The 19,028-nt window shown below is 36.1% G+C and overlaps 1 protein-coding gene across 2 annotated transcripts in view; it reads right to left on the minus strand.

The window, feature by feature from the left end:
* LOC145662773 (uncharacterized) overlaps positions 1-19,028 on the minus strand; it is a 356,070-nt gene that overhangs the window by 97,458 nt on the left and 239,584 nt on the right. For both annotated transcript variants that reach the window (XM_081728643.1, XM_081728642.1), the window contains one exon: positions 3,339-4,260. In XM_081728643.1, the coding sequence (XP_081584769.1) occupies positions 3,339-4,260 (922 nt within the window). The remainder of the gene's footprint in view (positions 1-3,338; positions 4,261-19,028) is intronic.

Consider the following 19,028-nt stretch of genomic DNA (forward strand, 5'->3'; position numbering starts at 1 on the left):
AAGGAACATAATGGAACCGCAGAACAGTAAAAATATTGCTTTGAAATATTTTCTATTGTGTCCTAGACAAACCAACCATAAAACCTTCCTAGGGGATTTCTCGGTACTGGGAATCGGTCATATAACGAATGAGAAAATAAACTAGAATAATTCATATCACTTGTTTTTTTTATAGAAAAATAAAACGGAACATTGACACAAAGTCATACTCGTACTGCCATGCAAATCAATTATTATGAACTCTCTGAAGACTATAAAACTCAAATTTCCTCTGCTGCTATTTGATGGATCAAGACGAAAGTTTCAGTTTAAGTTGAATATAAAATAAGACACATAAAATCATTTTGCTATTCACGTAGTTTGCAGTGTTGCCATGTAATAACTGTACGTTGACACAAAGTGGTACTTGTACTTCCACTATGAACCCTGTGAAGACTATAAAATACATATTTTCTCTGCTGCTATTTGATGGATGAAACCGAAATTTTCAGTTTAAGTTGAACATAAACAGAACATCTAAATACATTTTATTATTCACCTAGTTTGCAGCGTTGCCATGTAATAACTGCACATTGATACAAAGTCGTACTCGTACTTCCGTGAAGATCAATTATTATGATCCCTGTGAAGACTATAAAATTCATATTTCCTCTTTTGCTATTTGATGGATTAAGACGATATTTTCAGTTTAAGTTGAATGTAAAACAGAACACCTAAATATATTTTATTATTCACCTAGTTTGCAGTGTTGCCATATAATAACTAAAAGAATCGCGAAAATCGACTTTTTAAAGGGAAATTTTCTGAAATATCCCTCAATTATTTTTCCTTTGTACGCAGAAATGTCTCGTTCGTTACGTAAACTGAAAGCCTAGACTCTTACAAATCGATCGAGGTATAACTTGTTCCAGTGTTCCACTGACGGTCTGAATATTGACACTAAGTCATACTCGTACTTCCATGAAAATCTATTATTATTGTGAACTCTGTGAAAACTATAAAAAAAATATATTTTCTCTGCTGCTATTTGATGGATCAAGGTGAAATTTTCAGCTTAAGTTGAACATCAAATAGGACACCTAAATACGTGTTATTATTTACCGTTTGCAGTGTTACCATGTAATAACTAAAATGAATCGCGAGAAGGGACGTTTTTAAGGGAAATTTTCTTAAAGATCCCTCAGTTAGTTTTCCTTTGTACACAGAAATGTTCCGTTCATTACGTAAACTGAAAAGCCTACAATATTACAAATCGATCGAGGTATAACTTGTTCCAGTGTTGCACTAACGGTCTGATCTACGGTTATTTAAAGAGATCCCATTGATGCTTCTAAATATACACGGGTGTTGAAGGGTTAAGAGTCCCAGGACCCAAGTGTTGCACTTATGTGTTGACCAACAACTATTTTTAGATCATAAGAACCCTAAGGAACATTTCTAATATAGTGGCAAAAGTTCCCTAGGGGGGGGGGAGTTATCACCCTTGGCCCTTGGTCTATAAATTTTAATATATATAACAAAGCAAGTGACATGAGAAAGAAATCAAAATATCTTTTTCACAGTGGTTCAAAACACTATGTATTACTATAAGTACTATATATACGAACGATGATTAAGATACTACTAACTTGTTGCCTGATAACCAAGTAACTGTATTTGAACACCATTAAATTCTGAATTACGGAGGAAAGTTTTATATTGTTCTATTTACACTTGTAGTGATTATTATACGTTTACTGACAAATGGTAAAACGAGAACTTGGAAATTCAAATGGATTTTTTATTTGCAGAAATCAAGAGCTTTGCGGCACGTGATAACGTTGATGGATTTTTGTGAAATTTTGTGTATGTTGTTTTAATTACGAAAGGAAAACAAATACGGGGTGGGGCGGAAAAAATTTGAAAATTTATTTTTTTCCCATATACCTAAGGATCACCCTAACGTACTAGTTAAATAAAAGTTAAAATATTGACAGTCAGTCAATAACACTTATTTTCTGTTTAATCGATCATAATAATAATAATGAAAAATGAATATAATAGCATGTCATTATGATATTCAAGCGAACGGACATAATCCTTGTACATAATTTTTATACTTATGCACTACATAATTTGGAAGTCTAACAAATGTTTCGGAATCTTTTCTTAAAGAGTTATTAGTATACGTAGTTCCAAAGAGTGTCACAGCACGAAGGGAATTTTGGTTTCACGACCACACATCTATGTTTGTTTCATAATATGTTATTCTGAAAATAACACAGAATATGAATTTTGTTTTACATTGTAAAACTGTGGTAGATTTCCAAATATTTGGATTCTATACCGAAAACAGAAGTAATAAATTTATTATAAGTTATTACAACACAAGATTAGAGAAGGCACCCGTTCTTCGGACGCATATCAATTAAGAATTTATCTCATCTCTTACAGCTTTTGTTCTCCAGGAATGAATATTAAAACCAGAATTAGTACTAATTCTTAGTACTTCCGGTTTCCATAGAAGAATGAAAATTCCTGAAATAGAATGTATTATCAGGATCGTGAATTTCTAAAAATACTTTTTACCGCCATTTGTTGCAGGTTTAGCCCTATCGGAATAAATATATAAACCGAAAGTGGTAGTAAATTTCAACTTATTCCGGTTTTAGTAGCGAGATAAGAGCAGAGAGAGAATCTATACTTTAGATACTGCAGCTGTAAAAGAAATCCACTTCTCGATATCTAACAATCCCTGTAGTGATCAATCTTGCAAACGAGAATTGCATTTCCATCACTTCTGGTTTGAACAAAAGGGATAAGGTTTGAGGTTAAATTTATTCTTGAGATGAATTTATAATTAAAGCCATATCTCCTTTGCATTACCATTTTCACCTTATAGGCATCTATATTGAACCTGGAAGTAGTAGTAGATTTCTGCTGTTTTTGGCACTAGTAGAGAGATGGAACTCACTCTTGGAACAGTAAATCTAAGTGGGAAAGAGCCAGTCCTCATTATACTGGTATATTATCATTTTTGATCTATGATGATCAACGTTGAAACAGAAATAGTTGATTTATATCAACTTCAATGTGAACATATGGTCGAAGAAACGGAACCTATTCTTGGGTCACTGAATCCAGGTAAAAGAAAATCGCTTGTCATTATTACCATTTTTGCTTGTAATAAATAATTAAGGTCATCTATAATAATAGTCGAACAATGACAGTCATATTTATCGGTTAGTTCACTGAACATGTTTTACCAAGCTTACAGTTAGTGCACATAGCTCAAATAGCTAAAGAGTACCCAAAAAATTTTACTGTAAAAAGTTGAATAAATATTGAAAGTTACTCACCGGGAAAGTCACAATGGTGTATTCTCCTTTTCTCTAGCTCGGGGTTGTTTCGTCGATTGTATTTAATTGTAGTCACAGTACTGGTGGTAGGTGAGGCATTCACTGACATAGACTTTACTGGAATTGTTGCTGATAACGTATCACTAAACATAAGATGACTGGGTGGAACTGATACAGTATTTAAAATATTATTAGTTATTGGCGCTGGATAAGGAGGTGGAGGTGTCCTTCTATTTACGCTTGTCCTATCAGCTCCAGGTGAACCTGGTTCCGAACTTGGAGGTGTAGGAGGTATATATCCACGAGATATCAACACCGGATCCACCGAACCCGAAAACTTTGCTACACTACATTCGGGTTGATTACGTAATAAATGTTGTTCATGTGGTAACAAAAAGTTATGGCTCATTCGCAAATGAAAACTTTGTTCTTGACGGAGGTTAGGTGAATGTGGCACCAATGTTGATTGTTGTGGCTGATTAACAGGACTTAACCGTTCAGATTTTATATTATTATCAGGAATAACATTTTGTGAACTTAAAAGTGGCACGCTGAAATCTCTAATAGCACACTCTTCTTGGATGGATGATTCATTTTCTGGTTTTGGCAAAATAGTAGCATTTTGAGGGTCAAGTTTCTGTATACTGGAAGCAATATCATCCCATAATGAAGACCCCATGTTGTTTTGAAAAGGTTCTAATGGTCTTAGAAAAACATCGTCATCCATTATCGTAGATCCGTGGGAAGATTTCAAAGGCACATAACTAACAACACTTCGGGAACGAACCGTAAGCCGTCCATCCGTAGACTGCTCGAAAAACTCATCAATTTGTGACGCTGACTCGCGTCTTGGCTTGTCGGTAGACTCCTCTTGTAAACGTTCCCACTGTTGTCGACAGACGTATGCGTCGAAATCACTTTTCTGGTAAAAAGAAAGGAAAATACATACATATATTACAATTTACATTATTGGAAGTGTCAAACATCTGAATATTAGATACATGCTACCGGCATTTCATTGTAAAATACATAACTAACAAGTATTGAATGTTCAACACATTTTCTGATTACATTTAAAATACCATTACAATACAATAACATAGTGTTAGTAAGGGTAAGAAAGGACAATTTTATAATTATTTCCGAGATTACTTATTTATGTATTGATATGCCATCTATTAATACAGTGCGTCCGTAAAGTTGTGCAACCCAAAATTTGATTGTGTATACCTTTTGATCGAAGAATGATAAAGACCTGAGACTTGAAACAAATGTAAGCATGTTCAATGTAGATATTTTCGAGATCATGACCAATGCTGGAACTTGTAAGTTTTTGTGTAGTAGCGAAAGAATTTACTGTAAGTATAAAATAAAAAATCTGCAAAATAAAGAAAATCAATATCCTGTTGCAGAAAACTGATTTCCTGCGGGTGAATTCCTGTGTATATGTACATTATGCATCAACATTTTTCCAGTGGTGCGAAAATGTGACGATGTTGATGCAGTGTTGCCATATAAAAGGGGTATTTAATGCAAGTCCGTAAAATGGGTGTTTTTTGACAGAAACGCGCCCCCTAGCAACACTTGTAAAATTCGCGATATCGCAAATGTTTGCATAAAAAATCATATTATCAATTATGTGAAAATTCTCATTCCTTATCATTAATTAACCTAAAACACACCTGTTGGAGTAATTATACAACAGTGTTCCCTAATTTTATTTAATATATAATAATAATCTAATAATAATATTTGCCTGGATACTTGTTAGAGCTCTAATGGAACTGCCTTCTTTTTCTCCCAGTAATTTCTAGTAATGGTTTCCGAAGAAATGAAAATCAGAACAAATGAGTTTCATTTTACAGTGTGAAAGTACGGTAGACTTTCAAGATATGCCAATTAAAGCATTACATGCTATTACTGCTTTTGCTCTATGGACATTAATACGAAGTGTGATCAAAAAGTACGATGAATCATTTTGTTACGAACAACGTAATAAGCTTATATTAAGTATGAATCAATCTCCTTCAAAGTGCATCCGTTGCCTTAACGTTGATTACACGATTGGAAGCTTTTATGGTAGTCTTGTTTCCTCAGTGTCTTCAGCAGCACCGACATCATCCTTTGGATGCCGGAAATAGTGTCAAAACGTCTTCCTTTTAGCACGATTTCGATTTTCGGAAAGTCAGACGTCCTATAGCGTAATATCCAGAGCGTATGGCGGATATAGACTTTTTTCAGTTAAAAACTCGCGAATCAAAAGTGAGGTGTGGCAAGTTGTGGGAAACATATTTCGCACTCTTGTCATTTGCAAAACGACGATTAAAATGCTTTGTACGGAAAGTATGAGACGTTTACTTCTTTGTAAAGATCTTTTTAAAGTCTGTTCCAGACAACCTGATAGGAAACTCCCCTATCTCCCACCATTTACCACTGCAGAAGGGGAAAGGAAGTCGCTGACCTTCGCAGGGAGGAAAACCTTTCTAATAAACAGAATCGTGTAAACTCTAAATTCGTACGTCAATTCGCTCGCATTTGATGTTGAGAAAGCACTGCTGTTCGTTTTACCATCAACCCCGAGAAACAATCAACTACTGTTTTTAATTTTTGTCCTGTAGAAAAGTATTGCATACTATTTATGTGCTAAAGTTCACCCTACTGTAAAACATTTTATTGTCTTAACAATTTTCGAAAACATTAAAATCGATAAAACCTCAATGCGCTCAATTTTGTATGAATATAGAAGTTGATCCCTAACACGAATACCAAAACGGAAACTGCCGGGTTTCGAAAATAAAATGTTGATAAAAAGATTTGGAGCAAAAGAGGCATACATTCAGGTGAATTAAAACGCTATATAAGCTTTTATTTCACAACAACTACAGGTCACCGAATAGAATTAGTAAAGTTAATATATATAAGATAAGCATGACACATTGTTTGTATGGGAAATACGCACTCAGTCACTAAGTCCTATTCAAAAAGTCTAGGTGAAAGAGACTATTAGGTGGGCTTTCGGCTTCCGGACAATGTAAAGCGGATCTTTGAAGGATGGTTGATAACAAACCTGTCACATTGACTTTTCGCAGGCTAAAATCTAATGGAAATGTTTGTTTCTGCTACGATGAGTCTTTGAGCCCTAAGCAAAGCGTTTGTTATTTTTGTATAATTGAACAAACTCGTATTCATCGTTACTCTTTTTTTCTCTGTACAATAATCAACTCTTCTTACAACATTAGACTATCCTGCACGCTTGGGGCCGCTGTGGCTCAGTGGTAGAGCAACAAGTGAACTTTGTGGTGGACACACACCGCGTGCGCGGGTTTCCTTGGAGATCTTCCGTTTCCTTCCACTTTCTTCATTCCATCATTTCTTTCATTTTTCATTATCACCGTCTCCTTTAGCCTAGCCGGCATAACTGTGGGATGTAAAACTCAAAGATTTCACTTCATTTTATATTCTGCACGCCATAACCGTCTCTCTCTTGCAACTTAATTATTGCAAATGATTATTCTTATTAATGGAGACCGATAATATTTCTAAGACAGTAAAATGTTATTTTCTCCTCTTCTGCAAGAGGCTCAGCAAACAAAATTATTATTGGAACTCTATTATCAGTGTATATATATTTTCTTCCTGTTCTTTTTAATGTAAGAACATTTGATAATGAGAGAGGAAACGAGAAGTGTTTTTTTTTTTTTTTTTTTTTTTTTTTTTTTTTTTTTAGCATTTCAGGTTCTATTGTTGCCTTAACGCTCTGATAATTTACCCATACGTATAGCACTTGGTTTTTGATTTTACAGCGTATGCGTGGGTTTTCTCGAGTTCTCCCGTTTCCTCCCACTTTCTTCATTCCACTGTCTCATTCATTTCTCATCATCACCGTCTCATCACCACCGTCTCCTTTAGCCTAGCCGGCATAACCGTGGGACATAAAACTTATAAAGATTTCATTTTCGGTTTTCGATGAAATTATTGTATTAATAAGTAAACACCCATTCAATTGCTAACCCTGCCATCCCTTGCTATTCCAACATTATGTCTCAAGCTTGACTGCCAAGAAGAAGGAAAATAAACAATACAACTGTGCAATAAAATTTCCATTATAATAACACATGTGTTACTTACATCACTAATACAGCCAAATGTAATTAAGTGTTTTAAAGTACGTAGTGTTATTATGAAAGTTGTAATTTATTATTTAGACATATTTAGATACACTCTATACTTCCGTGTGCTGAGGCTGATGGTGGAAGAACGAACACCAACATTCACCTGTACTTGAGCGTGGTGGGGGAAAACTTCTTTTTCCTATCAGGTTACGTGAAACAGATTATAGTTGAAATAGATAAAATGCCGATAGTTGGAGCTGTATAACTACATCCACCACATTTTTTTATTACAACTCGCATTGAAAATGCTAATTGATTCTATCACTTTCAGTTGCAATAGACGAAAACCCAAAGAATAAACGTATTCATGCGGTACCAAATCCATGTCAAATAAACTGCTTGTTGCTCTTTACTTCCATTTTATTTATTATAAGTTCAGTGTTTTAACCTGAAATCGCAACTTTTAACCTCTTCCGGTTTAATTGGATACAACAGAGTACAGAAAGACTTCAATCTTGAAAACAGAGGTATTCAACATATTTTATTAGTAGTAATGTTACCTTATTTTACTTTTTGAGCATAGCATTACTTTATTGAGATTTATCATTCCTTTATTGTAAAAAAGAATATGGGGAAAGCATGAAAGCAAATGGTTTAAACATTCATTCACTTTACTTTCTCCTGCAACACACTGAAAAGCCACGGGATAAAAGTTTTCAATCTTCCGTTGTATCGCATATCAAAGAAGATTTTTTATAAGATGGTCAATACTCCAAAAGTGTGAAAAGCACTCATCGCAGGTCATAGATAGAAATAACTCAGCCCACACAACTTATTACCAACTGTGAGAACAAGTTTTTGTAGCTCAACATCACTCAGAATCTTTTAGATTTTTTAATGTGCAATTGGGAAATTTATTGTATACACGACTCCAAAAGTGCATTACCACTTGCTCCCTTTCCTGCAATAGTAGGCAACCCAAAAACTGCAGCTGGAGTGCTTGAGCATTAAAAAGGCATTGGACCAAACCACAATTTTCTGACAAATATGCAAACTGCAAATAAGAGAATAAAATAAATTGTTAAGAATGAGAAGTTTGTTATCGTGAAGGCAATGGACGACATAAGTTACAAAATGATCTTACTAAAGCAGTTCAAATAAGATCAATGGTAAGAAACAGATACGAGACGAAATATTTTTTATCTCCTTTTTCAAACAAAAATCTCGTAAAAAGTTACCTAAAGTAAATGTTTAATATAAAAGCCTAACAGCACAAAAACAAACATTCATACGAAACGGAAATAGAGACAAACCCAGAATAAGGGATATCACTGGCGAATGGAACTTCCGGGCCTCCCATGCAAGAAAAAGCGATAGGGCCATAGTTGCAAACACAATTCCAATAATACTACTACTACTATTACTAATAATAATAATAATAATATCAAAAACTCGTTTCCTTTACAATATCTGACTCTGACTAAGAGCATGTCTGCATATAGCGGTCATGTGTGCACTTTTTGTCAGTGATTCGTCCCAAAGGCCAAAAGGGATGGAAATCTCAGAGAGAGAGAGAGAGAGAGAGAGAGAGAGAGGAATAAAAAACTTTCTTATGATAAGTTCTAGATTAAAGTTCGTAGTACTTGTTTTTTCGTTTCCTTCTTCCGGGAACACAAAAGTTTGGCGGCTAAGACATTATACTATACAATATTACAAATTTGCAAGTGGATTTATTTTCATTGCAATTTGTGGTAATAAAGAAGAAGACAAGTAAAGGTATGGTTTCAACAGTCAAAGGTTTGATCACAAGGCATATGAATTCCTGGGCGACATCGAGAGAGAGAGAGAGATTCAAGTATGGAGACAGAGAGGGATTCCGAATTTTAAAAATCTGAAACTTCCGAGACGGGTTTGGAACCACGAACCTTGTAGTTATTGAACCATGACTTTATCCATTCTGCTACGGAGAACTCTACGTACTCGTTTACAGAAGTCTCCTTTAGCGACGTTAAAAGAGATATTCCAAAAGTTGACTCGGTGGATGCGCCGTTCACATAGGACGTAAACCTCTTGTAACTTAGTTGCAATGTATCGTGGCGGATATAAATCATTGATCAGGTAATGACGACTACTATCAAACAAATGCAGAGTATGAGAATTAAATCGGTCATATCTGTGGTTTCGTCTGGAGAAGAAATAAACTTGTGAACCAAAGGTTTAAGAACAACTCAAGTTATTAATAAAAACTTTGCCGAAGATTATTCACTTATATCATCATAAAGGTAATACGAAAGACGTTCTCAAACGAAGAAATACAACTTTGCAAGCGGTTCAGTAGTCAAGGCGCCGAATCAGTAATCTGGAGGTTCGTGGTTCGAATCAAGGTCGGGCGTATTTTTTGTTTACTTAGGATTTTTGATGGCGATTGATCGACGATGACACACGTTTTATTATATTCAGATATTTGAATACCTGGATGTTTCAATACTTGAACTATCAAATCTTCATGAATAATAATAGTAATAATAATTATTATTATCTCGTAGAAGATTAAAGCTAGGTGCTAATTATCATTCAGTTCATATCATTACAAACAGAATCGTGACATTTGACAAGAATGTTTTGGTTTTGTTTAATGTTGTCCACGAGAAGAGGAATTTTTCATCTCGTTTCTAAAACGAACAAAGGAAGAGAATTAACATTTTACATTCGAGACGGGACAACGCTAACTCAAATTATCGTCTCACTTTGGAGATGAGAATCGAGACGAGACGAAAAGTATCGTAAACATTTCTCGTCTTGTCTCGATTCTCGAAATAGTGTATGTCCATTCTTTAAGTAACTATTACTCTGTAGACTGAATCTTATAGGCTTTTTGTTACTTTGTATTTAAGAGATCATTGAATTATGGTCTGTGTAGGTATTTTTGTAGCAAAGCTTTTATAATTATCTCAGCATATCCTAAAAATTAGTTTATTATATGCTTTACTGTTGAGTGATGTTCAGTTATTTTTATTAGTTATTTTTCTTAAAACAAAAAGTAGAACACTCTCTACATGAAACTTGAATGGAAAGCTTTTGTTTAAAATGTGGGTGGTTGCAGGGGTGTGTCTTGAAGGTACGGAATCTCCTCTCCGAAATCCCTACTTTAAGTAAGTTTTGCCAAAATTTAGTGCCACTTTAAAATTTTAACACCATTATTATTATTATTATTATTATTATTATTATTATTATTATTATTATTATTATTATTATTATTATTATTATTATTATTACTGAAGTGTTGTTAATTTAATGGTTCACCCTCTTCCACCCAGTTCCCGCCTAGTGGACATTGTGCTGAACAAACACCCTGTGTGAAGGTTTTCACCGGTCCTCCCACTTTCTTTATTCCAATATTTCTTTCATTCTCATCATCGACGTCTTCTGTAGCTTAAACAGTATAACCATTACTTAAAAACAAATTTTCTTACGGCTCTTGTGACGTCTGTATCCCTACTTTCCACATGAAATTTACCTCGAAACTTTCCGTTATAACATTTAGCTAGTTGTAAAGACGTATGCAGAGGGTATGTCCTGATGGTCCTGACACTTCTCTCCAATCCCGGGTATTTTGTAACTTCTGCCTAACGCGATGGGCAATTTTACAGATTTTAATACAATGTGTCGTCATACAGAATTTGTCTTCTATATGATGATGATGATTATGATTATGATTATTATTATTATTACTGTATATTTGACACCTCAATATTACTTCCTATTCCAATGCAAATTGGCATACTCAAGTTAAGAAAAATAAAAAGAAAAGTTTCAGATATTCTATAAGGATGAATTGCGTTATAAGAGATACTTTGAAAAGAAAAGGGGGGAAAAGAAGGTGTTAGCTACTGGACAATATGAAAATCGAAACTTCGGATGCCTTAACAGAAACTAAGTAGGATTTGTCATCACGATCACCCTTTGTTTGTATAAAAGACATTGGATTATGTATGCGTTATATTGATATTTTAACAAAATATAGAAACAAATATAAAACGAGAATTGTTCTTATTTACCTATTTTTTTGAACGAATATACGGAACGTGTTGAAAATGGCGAACGAAAATATTATTATTATTTCTATTTAGTGGAAGAACTTAATAAGAATTCCACAATGACATTTCAGACAAATTTGTAACTCATACTAGGCCTGAAAGATGACCCGTTTATATCCATGAATTGTTTGCGAAACACGCGGTTTTCAGACAGTAGAAATCGAAATTGTAGACTGTGACGTTATGTTTTTAGTTTTTTCCTTGTGGAGAAAGTCTTTTCAACTCTAACTTGTAAGAACGAGAGAAATTGACTATTTTTCATGTTGTTATACTTCAGAAATATCTATATTCTAAATTATAAAAATTTTCTGAATATCCTCGGAGGGACACAAACCGCGGACCCCTAACTTACGAAACGAATGCTCAAGCCACTACCCTAAGATCGCTCTTTTAAGTACAAGTCATGAAACACTCGTCTATGTAGCAAATTTCAAACGTTTACGATTGCAATATTTTGTTAAGGATAAAATACCGATTTCCGTCATGATAAAATACTATAGTCCAGGAAATTCAAGTTTATTTTTTTTAAAAAAAGACCGAAAGTACCTCCGTAACTTATCTCTATTATGTACGGTTATTCTCATTTTAGAGGTATTTCTAGCAACCTTGAACGACAGGGACACGAACACAGATACAGCGAGGACATTTAATATTTCAAAGGCTCTCCCACAGGGAATCGAAACTGAGTCTCCGCCTACTGAACTATCTGATGAATGGGGTGCCTGGTTCGTTCCCAAGGCAAGTAAGGTTGAGACGGACAACATCGTGTTCGTGGGTTTTCTCAGGACACTCCCACTTTCTCATTCCACCATTTCGTCCATCATAATTCACTTGCTTCCTCAACAGGCATAATCGTGGGACATTAAACGTAAAGATTTCATTTTCAAGCTGTTAACCCAAACCTATCCGAATCCAAAACAATTGTATTTTCTATTGCTCATTAACGTTTTTCACAAAAAATGGGGTATCGTAATTCCATTCAAAAGTGAAACAGCAGACTCGTAATACCTTAACCTAAAACGAAACCATTACATTTCGTTTGGAACTTTTCCAAAATATATACGGACATTCTGTCAAGTGGCAATATAGTGTCTATTAGTGCTCTCAACGGGTTGGGTTGTGGACCGACCCGATCCGACTCGTGACCCGCCCCGACCCGAACTGACCCGATTGATCCGACCCAACAACCCGACCCGAGCTGAACCGATTGACCCGACACGACAGCCCAACCCGAGCTGACCCGTCGGGCCAGGTCAACCCGACCCTTTTGAGAGCACTAAGGTAATGACACTGGTGAACGCAAAAATGCACTCTCATTGGGAATTAAACCTGGAGCACGTGTACCGAAGTCTTACACGTTAACCACTAGCTAGATCAAGCGGGAGATTTGTATATGCATCTTAATGAATATTTGGCACTTTTGAGGTTTGGTTATTTCTTTTTATAACCGATACCAATGTCTGACGTGGGAGAAATTAATTTTTTCTTGCTTTAGTTGTATGTGACGAAATTTTTCTTCAAGATCAGTGTTCTCACCTGCTCGAACGGCCGAGAAGACCCTCTGCCCACGTCAGATATTGGTATCAGTACCCTGGGTCGGATCAGCTCGGGCCGTGTTACGGGTCGGGTCAGCCGGGTCAGGTTGTTGGGTCGAGTCAGTCGGGTCAGCTCGAGTCGGATTGTCGGGTCAGGTTATTCGGGTCGAGTTGTCGGGTCAATCGGTTCAGCACGGGTCGGGTTGTCCGGTCGGGTCAATCGGTTCAGCTCGGGTCGGGTTGTCGGGTCGGATCAATCGGGTCAGCTCGGGTCGGATCACGGGTCGGGTCGGATCATCGGGTCGGGTCAGTCAATTCGGGTTACGGGTTGGTCTACAACCCGACCCGTTGAGAGCAACAATAGACACTATATTGCCACTTGTCAGAATATTCGTATATATTTTGGAAAAGTTCCAAACGAAATGTAATGGTTTCGTTTTAGGTTAAGGTATTAGAGTCTGCTGTTTCACTTTTGAATGGAATTACGATACCCCATGTCTTTTTCTATATATTTTTTGTGAAAAACGTTAATGAGCAATAGAAAATACAATTGTTTTGGATTCGGATTGATTTGGGTTAACAGCTTGAAAACGAAATCTTTACGTTTAATGTCCCACGATTATGCTTGTTGAGGAAGCAAGTGAATTATGATCAGGGTTTGAAAAAACCCGGGCTTTTTTGAAAAAGCCCAACCCACCTGGGCCCATATGGGTTTTTTCGGGTATTTTCGGGTTTAATTGGGTTTTTTCGGGTTTAATCGGGTTTTTTCGAAATATTTCAATGTCTTTGGGGTAAAAGTGTTAAAATGTTATTTATATTTCTGATGTATGTTTCAAGATTGTCATTGTCACAACTTGCAACAATTTTCTACTCACTGCTGTTTTGAAAAAATGGCCGCCATTTTGAAATTTTAAATTCAATCGCCGAGAAAATCTATACAGCAAATTTAGCATATCTTGTGCTTCCACCGTCAAAATTTCAACTTAAAAGACTGAAAATTGCGCTTCGTAACGTAGATACTCGCTGTTTTGACATTTTTCCTTGGTATGTCGCCAAAATCTATACAGGAAATTTAGATTGTCTCTTCTTGTACTGTGAAAATTTTAACTTAAAAGGCCGAAAGTTGTACCCTGTAGTGTGTGTGGTAGAGGCAAACGAGTTGAGTTGATTTTGTGTTTAACGTCCCTTTTAGCAGCGAGGCTATATTATACGGGACCTACTGATTAAAGTGGAATCCGAACCACATGATCTCCCTCCGGGAAGCAAACCCGGGTCACCCACGCCGAAGACGTGTACACTAACCGCTTACTGTTAGCCATGAAGGAGCTCGGCAAACAAACGAACAAATGTAGATCAAGTCATCCAGAAGCCTGACTGACATTCGCCAAATATGAATACAAAAGGGGTCTATTAATTTAAAACAAAGATACAATTCATGTTGTATGAAATAAATAAATGTTTCAAAATGTCGTATATGAAATTAACATCTTCCAGCGTAAATAAACCTGTCATATTTTCTCCATGAGAATACGGGATACCTCAGATCCCCCCCCCTCAACTTTCCAACACAATGCAATGAAATGTAGTCTGGTTATGAACAAGAGTATAATAGGCCGCGGTGGCTAAGTGGTAGAGCGTTCACCTCTGGTGCATGGGGTCCCTAGTTCGATCCCAGCTCGCGCCAAGTGAGCTTTGTGGTGGACAAACACCGTGTGCGTGGGTTTTCTCGGGGTTCTCCCGTTTCCTCCCACTTTCTTCATTCCAGCATTTCATTCATTACTCATCATCACCGTCTCCTTTAGCCTAACCGGCATAACCGTGGAACGTAAAACTCAAAGATTTCATTTCATTTTTCGGTCATTTTTGATCATTTATAAGTGTTCCTCTCCCTTCTTCTTCCCCTAAGTCTCACCGACAAAAGTGATATGAAAAGAACATCTCAGGTCTGAACCTCATATATGCTGAAAATTTGATCGAGATCAATCGAATGGTTCAAGAGTTAAGTTTTTTATTTATTTTTATATATCTCCCCACCCCCTAAGTTCTACCGTCAAAGTGAATACCTAAAAACAGACCCAGGCCAGAACTGCATCTACGTGAACAATTTGATCGAGATCGGTCGGGCGGTTCAAAACATTAAGAGTCACAAACATTTCAATTTTATAATATAGACTAGCATCAATTACCTGCTTCGCTGGGTTAAATTAAGAAAAAATAGTAATATATTCCCCTAGTCAGTCACTTTTTACTATTACTAAAGCGCTCTTTGATATTGGTCATTTTCGATTATTTTTTACATATCCCCCTTTTCTCGCCATTTGCGTGCCACGGCATCGGAAGTGTCATTGTTCATCTTAGCGACCCCAAAATCTACAAATTCGACGCAAATATCGGTCATTTTCGATCATTTTTAAATGTGTCTCCCCACCCCCTCTATTAAGTTACACCGTCAAAGTGATATGACAAAAAGCATCTCAGGTTCGAACTTCATCTAGGTTGAAAACTTGATCGAGATTGGCCCGGTGGTTCAGGAGTTATTAAGTTTTATTTTATTTGTATGTATCTACCCCTCCCAGTCCTTCCTCTAAGTTCTGCCGTCAAAGTGAAATTATAGAAAACATCTCAGGCCTGAAAATCTTCTACGTAAAAAATTTGATCGAGATTGCTCGTTTGGTTCAAGAGTTACAAAGTTTATTTATTTTTTAACTCCTCCCTTCCCCTCCCCGAAGTTCTATCGTCAAAGTAAATAGATAAGCACCATCCCAAGCCGAAACCTCATGTTGAAAATTTGATCGAGATCAGTTGGGTGGTTCAAGAGTTATTAAGTTTTATTCGTTTTCATATATCCCTCCCCTCCCCTCTTCCGCCCCTAAGTTCTACCGTCAAAGTGATGTAGGGATGGTACCGAGACCGAGACGGACTTTTATATACCGAGACGAGACCGAGCCCGAGACGGGCTTTTACATACCGAGACGAGACCGAGACCAAGACAGACCTCTATAAATCGAGACGAGACCGAGACGAGACCTTGGTCAGTCTCGAAAGTCTCGGTCTCGTCTCGAATATTGACAGCTATTTTGGCTTTACTCAAAATTTGTTTCGTTGCTGTGTGAGATAATATGGGAATGGTTGACTGATGTACAGTGGCGTATTTAGTGGGTAGGTGTCGGGCTCAAGCCCCTCCCGAAATAAATTTCTGATCATTTTTTCGCATTGCATGTACAACACAAGTGTTTCTTACCCGTTCCTCAAGCCTCTCCTGAAACAAAATCCACTGCTGTTGTATATAAGATTATTCTCCCTCTCTCTCTCTCTCTCTCTATCTATCTATCTATCTATAATATGATCGATCCAGGATATGAGCAAAGGAAGGGCTAAATCATACTTTGCCTCTTTATCCAGTGTAAAGCAGGATTGAAGCTCATTTTATTCAGTGTATACATGAGCGTTAAGGGGGGATATAGGCCTTCCCTTGGATCCGCGCCTATATATATAATTAAAAATGCTGAAAATTTGTGCCATGTTGTGCGAAATATTGAAGGGAAAATTCTTCCAGATACTCTGCAATACCACTAGATAAATAAGCAATGTTGCCAACGCAAAATAAAGTTGTATTTTTTAAAATTGCACTATGTAAGGTATTACCTATTTCTAATTTAGATGTCAAATAAAACCATAATACCACATACATTATACAGTGTAACAAAGGACAATACAGTATCACCAACATCAACATTTTGGAGATCTCTAATAACTCAAATGGCATAGAGGGTGCAATGCGCATCATTTGTATCTTAGCGTCAAGTGCTATGATCGTGGTAGAAGGAACAAAGTTACCAGAAATGGAAAATTTAACTTCTTCTAAAGACTTTACTTCGAAAACGCGCTGACATATCACGTCTCATCATGCAGATGCTTCCAAAAGACTTAAGTGATCATAATGTCATTTACAACAATTGTTATTTCAGAGATAGCAAACACATGGATAGTGATTGTTATACTGCTTAAAATAACGTATTTGTGTTAAATTTTTATAATGATTGTTGCTTTAGTTTGCTTCTATAACATTACAACAATAGTTTTTGGTGGTTTTAATTACAAGTCGCAGTTCCATTATTTTAAATAGTGTTGCCAACTTAAATAAATTGCTAAATAATATTCTAAATATAGTGCAAATAACGTAGCTAAGCTGTAAAATATTTTAAAATTACTCGTAATTTATTTTATGGTGCAAGAATGTTTTCAAAAGACGTTTTTTTCTTTTTTTTTTCGTAGTCTTTATAATGTTAATGTCAAAGTTTTGGTTCCAGCAATGCGTGTAAATGCAAATTGTAACTGATAACTTTTCAGTAACCCTTGTTGTTCCCCTAAGCCTTAATCCTGATGTACACAAAACCATGGTTAATTTAAAGTTCTAATTACACCCTAGTTACATTTCACTTTAGTTTGACCACAAACCACCTCAAACTCGATCCATACCATATAGCTATCTGCAATTATTCAAGGACTTACAGTTAGTAATACACATTGTGTTGATTTTTGGTTTGTTTTGTTTTAGTTTAATGTCCCACGATTATGCTAGGGTGTCCAAAGGAGACTTGGAGCTAATGATTATAATGAAACCCGAACCACTTCGGTCGTTTAACTGTACCCCCACCGGAAATCGAATTCGGGACCACGCGAACCGAAGTCAAGCGTGCTAGCCACTAGACCAAATGGAGGTTCTCACATTGTGTTGATTTAAATAATTGAGTCAGTGTTGTCAGATTCGAAGATCAAAACCTAGCGTGTCTGTGCTCCAAAAGTAGCGGATTTGAACTATTTGTAGGCCAAATATATACAGTAGAAATGAATTATTAGGCAACTAACGACTGGTACTAATGAAATGATTTTTAACATGGACTAGAAAATGTGCTGGACATATTGCAAGAAATTATGATCGATGACCAAAAACAATTCTAGACAGGATATTACGAGATAAAAACAGCCTGGAAAACGTCTTTGTACAAGAAGGTTTGACGAAATCAAGGACAACTGGGGAGTAACCTGAAAAAGAATAGCTCAAGATAGATAGTTGTAGTGAAACTTGGAAGGATCTTCATCCAGCAGTGGGTTGATTATGATTATGGTCATGATTTTATTATATCTGGACCTCAGTGATAAACTAAACCAAGTCATAATTTCCTAATTTTACAGGAGAAGCGAAAAACCGCGGTTCCTTAATTAAGACCTATAGTACTGTTTTTCAAACTATACTAAGTAGTTACAAAGTAATAGGATGCTTTTAGACTTAACATTATTACACCACTAGAAAGAACATAGTATATTAAAAAAGTATTGTTAACTCAATTTCGACCAAAAAGTGACTTAGCATAGTCTATCTCTACAGTTCATACATACATACTTACACACACATACACACATACACACACACACATACACACACACCGGATCCAAAATTTAACGAAATTCGTACAGCGAAAAAAAAATATTTTTGAAACTTCATATTGCAGCAAAACTACGAAAATTAATAGAAAAGAAAACTAGAAAGTTAAGAATAACTTGTTTTGCCGGGACAGAGAAAATAGATACATATAGGTCGAATTACCTATATACTTATATAATATGTATATCCATGTTTCGCAAGTAATTTTCAATCAATATAAAATTTCAACATAATGAAAGCACGATTAGTTTTCTCCATACCACATGCATCACTGAGAGCTCAGGAATAAGCTTAATCTATGTTACGGCACTGATATATGCTTATGTTATACATTACGACCTTATGAACTTGTATAAGAAACAGAATGTACTTAAAGTGAGACGCGAACTATACGAATAATCGGACTTTGAATCTGACCTGTTTGGTGATCCAACCCGAGACCACAGATAGCGAACATGAGTGCTGTAGCTCCCATCACAAGGTTCAAGAAGTTCCTGTTT

This window comes from Thermobia domestica, chromosome 10, assembly GCF_964235325.1.
Source record: "Thermobia domestica chromosome 10, izTheDome1.hap1.1, whole genome shotgun sequence".
Classification (NCBI taxonomy): Eukaryota; Metazoa; Arthropoda; class Insecta; order Zygentoma; family Lepismatidae; genus Thermobia; species Thermobia domestica.